At 72.5% G+C, this 1,607-nt stretch overlaps 1 protein-coding gene across 1 annotated transcript in view; it reads left to right on the forward strand.

Moving 5' to 3' along the window:
* The window catches only part of H696_03973 (hypothetical protein), a 2,511-nt gene extending 905 nt beyond the window's left edge, over positions 1-1,606 (forward strand). The window contains exons 3-4 of the mRNA XM_009497842.1: positions 32-1,049; positions 1,180-1,606. Coding sequence (XP_009496117.1) covers positions 32-1,049; positions 1,180-1,581 — 1,420 coding nt within the window. The 3' untranslated portion in view covers positions 1,582-1,606. The remainder of the gene's footprint in view (positions 1-31; positions 1,050-1,179) is intronic.
* Position 1,607: the final 1 nt, after the last annotated feature.

Consider the following 1,607-nt stretch of genomic DNA (forward strand, 5'->3'; position numbering starts at 1 on the left):
GCCGCCAGCGACTTACATGCCCTCCGAGCAGGCCCAGTCTCTTGCGTTTGGCCCGGCTAGCAAGCCGCCCGGGGCCCCTGGCCGTCGGGCTGCTTTCCCCGCTGTCCAGCTCCTCCGGCGAGGATGGCCAAACGGCCATCAAAGCCGCGGCCAGCCTCCTGCCGGGCTTGGGGTCACCGGAAATCGACGTCCTCTCGGTGGATGCCGACATGGCGCCGGCGCCCGACACACCCCGGCGGACTCGGACACGCCCGGCCCTCGCGGGCGATGACCTCCCCGGCGGCGGTGCGTCGCCGGCCAAACGAGCGCGCTCGCGCTCCCCCGCGCCAGGTCGCCGGTCGCCGGCCAGCGAGCGTCTCACCGCGCGGCTTGAGGCTCGGCGTGCTTCGCTGGATTTGACGCGCGGCCTTGGCCGGCCTGTTGGCAGGGCAGGCTCCTCGCCGGGGCCGGCCGCCAGCCGGGCCGATGTCGAGGTCCGCTTCATCCGGCCGTCTTCGACTCCGGCCTTCCCATCACACTCGCAGGAGCTCATCGACATCGAGCATGTCCAGCCTCCGCCGGGCGGCCTCGCGGCGACGCCGGCACTCGCCGGCTCGACGTCCGAGTCTGATTTGGACATCATGTCGCTGGGCATCTCGGCACCGGCGTCACCGCGCTTTGGGCCGGCGGCCGAGGGGCCCGCGCCGCTGCTTGGCACTGGGCCGCCGCCGGAGGTCATGGCCCCCGGCGCGCCGGCGGCCCCCGGCCCATCGCCACCCCTGTCCGATCCCCCCGCCGTGGACTTGCCCCAGCCCGCCATGCCGAACGCGCCGGCGGCCCCCCCGGCCGGGGGGCCCCCGTCCACTTCGTCCTCCCTTTCGGCCGGGGAAGTTGATGTGGTCTCGGTGTCGGATGACGACCGGGCGCTGGCCGGGCATCCGCCCCGCCCCGACACTCGCCCCGCCCCGCCAAGCCGCCTCATTCCGAAGACCGTGTACACGCTGATGACCGACAAGAAGATCCGCGAGCTTCTCAACCAGTGTGGTATCCCCAGCCGGGGCCCGCGAGCCGTATGTGTGCCCTTGTCTCCTTCTTTTTTTATTTTCTCCCCCCCCCTGGCTTCTGCTCCGCTGCTCCCCCTCCTGCCTGACGCTCTCCGCGTGTCCTCTTCCCCTGCCCCTCGCTCCTTCCCTCGGCAAGACCCTCGTATGGCGGCACAGCGAGTTCCGTCTCCGGTGGAATTCCTTCGTGCTGTCGGACTCGACCGGTGCCGCGGCGGCCGCCACCTCGGCCGGCAGCCTGGCCGACTCGCCGGACGCCCAGCGCATCGTGCAGGAGCTTGTGCAGCTCGAGCAGGCACGCTCAGCGGTTCCGCGCCTTCCCGCGGCCATGGCCGGACGGCTGAGCTCCCTGACCGGCGACCCCCCGGTCACCGGGGACCGCTTGCCCAGCACGGACACCGGTGACTCTCGGTCCTCCTTCGCTCACCTGCTACGCCTTGCCCAGCTGAGCCGGCAACGCAGCCAGCCGTCCTCGCCGGACCTGTCGACTGGCCTGCCCGAGGAAAAAGACCCGGTGGTGCCGGCCGTCGACCCGGAATAAGCCCCCCCCCCCCCCCCCCCCCCCCC

This window comes from Fonticula alba (assembly GCF_000388065.1).
Source record: "Fonticula alba strain ATCC 38817 unplaced genomic scaffold supercont2.6, whole genome shotgun sequence".
Classification (NCBI taxonomy): domain Eukaryota; order Rotosphaerida; family Fonticulaceae; genus Fonticula; species Fonticula alba.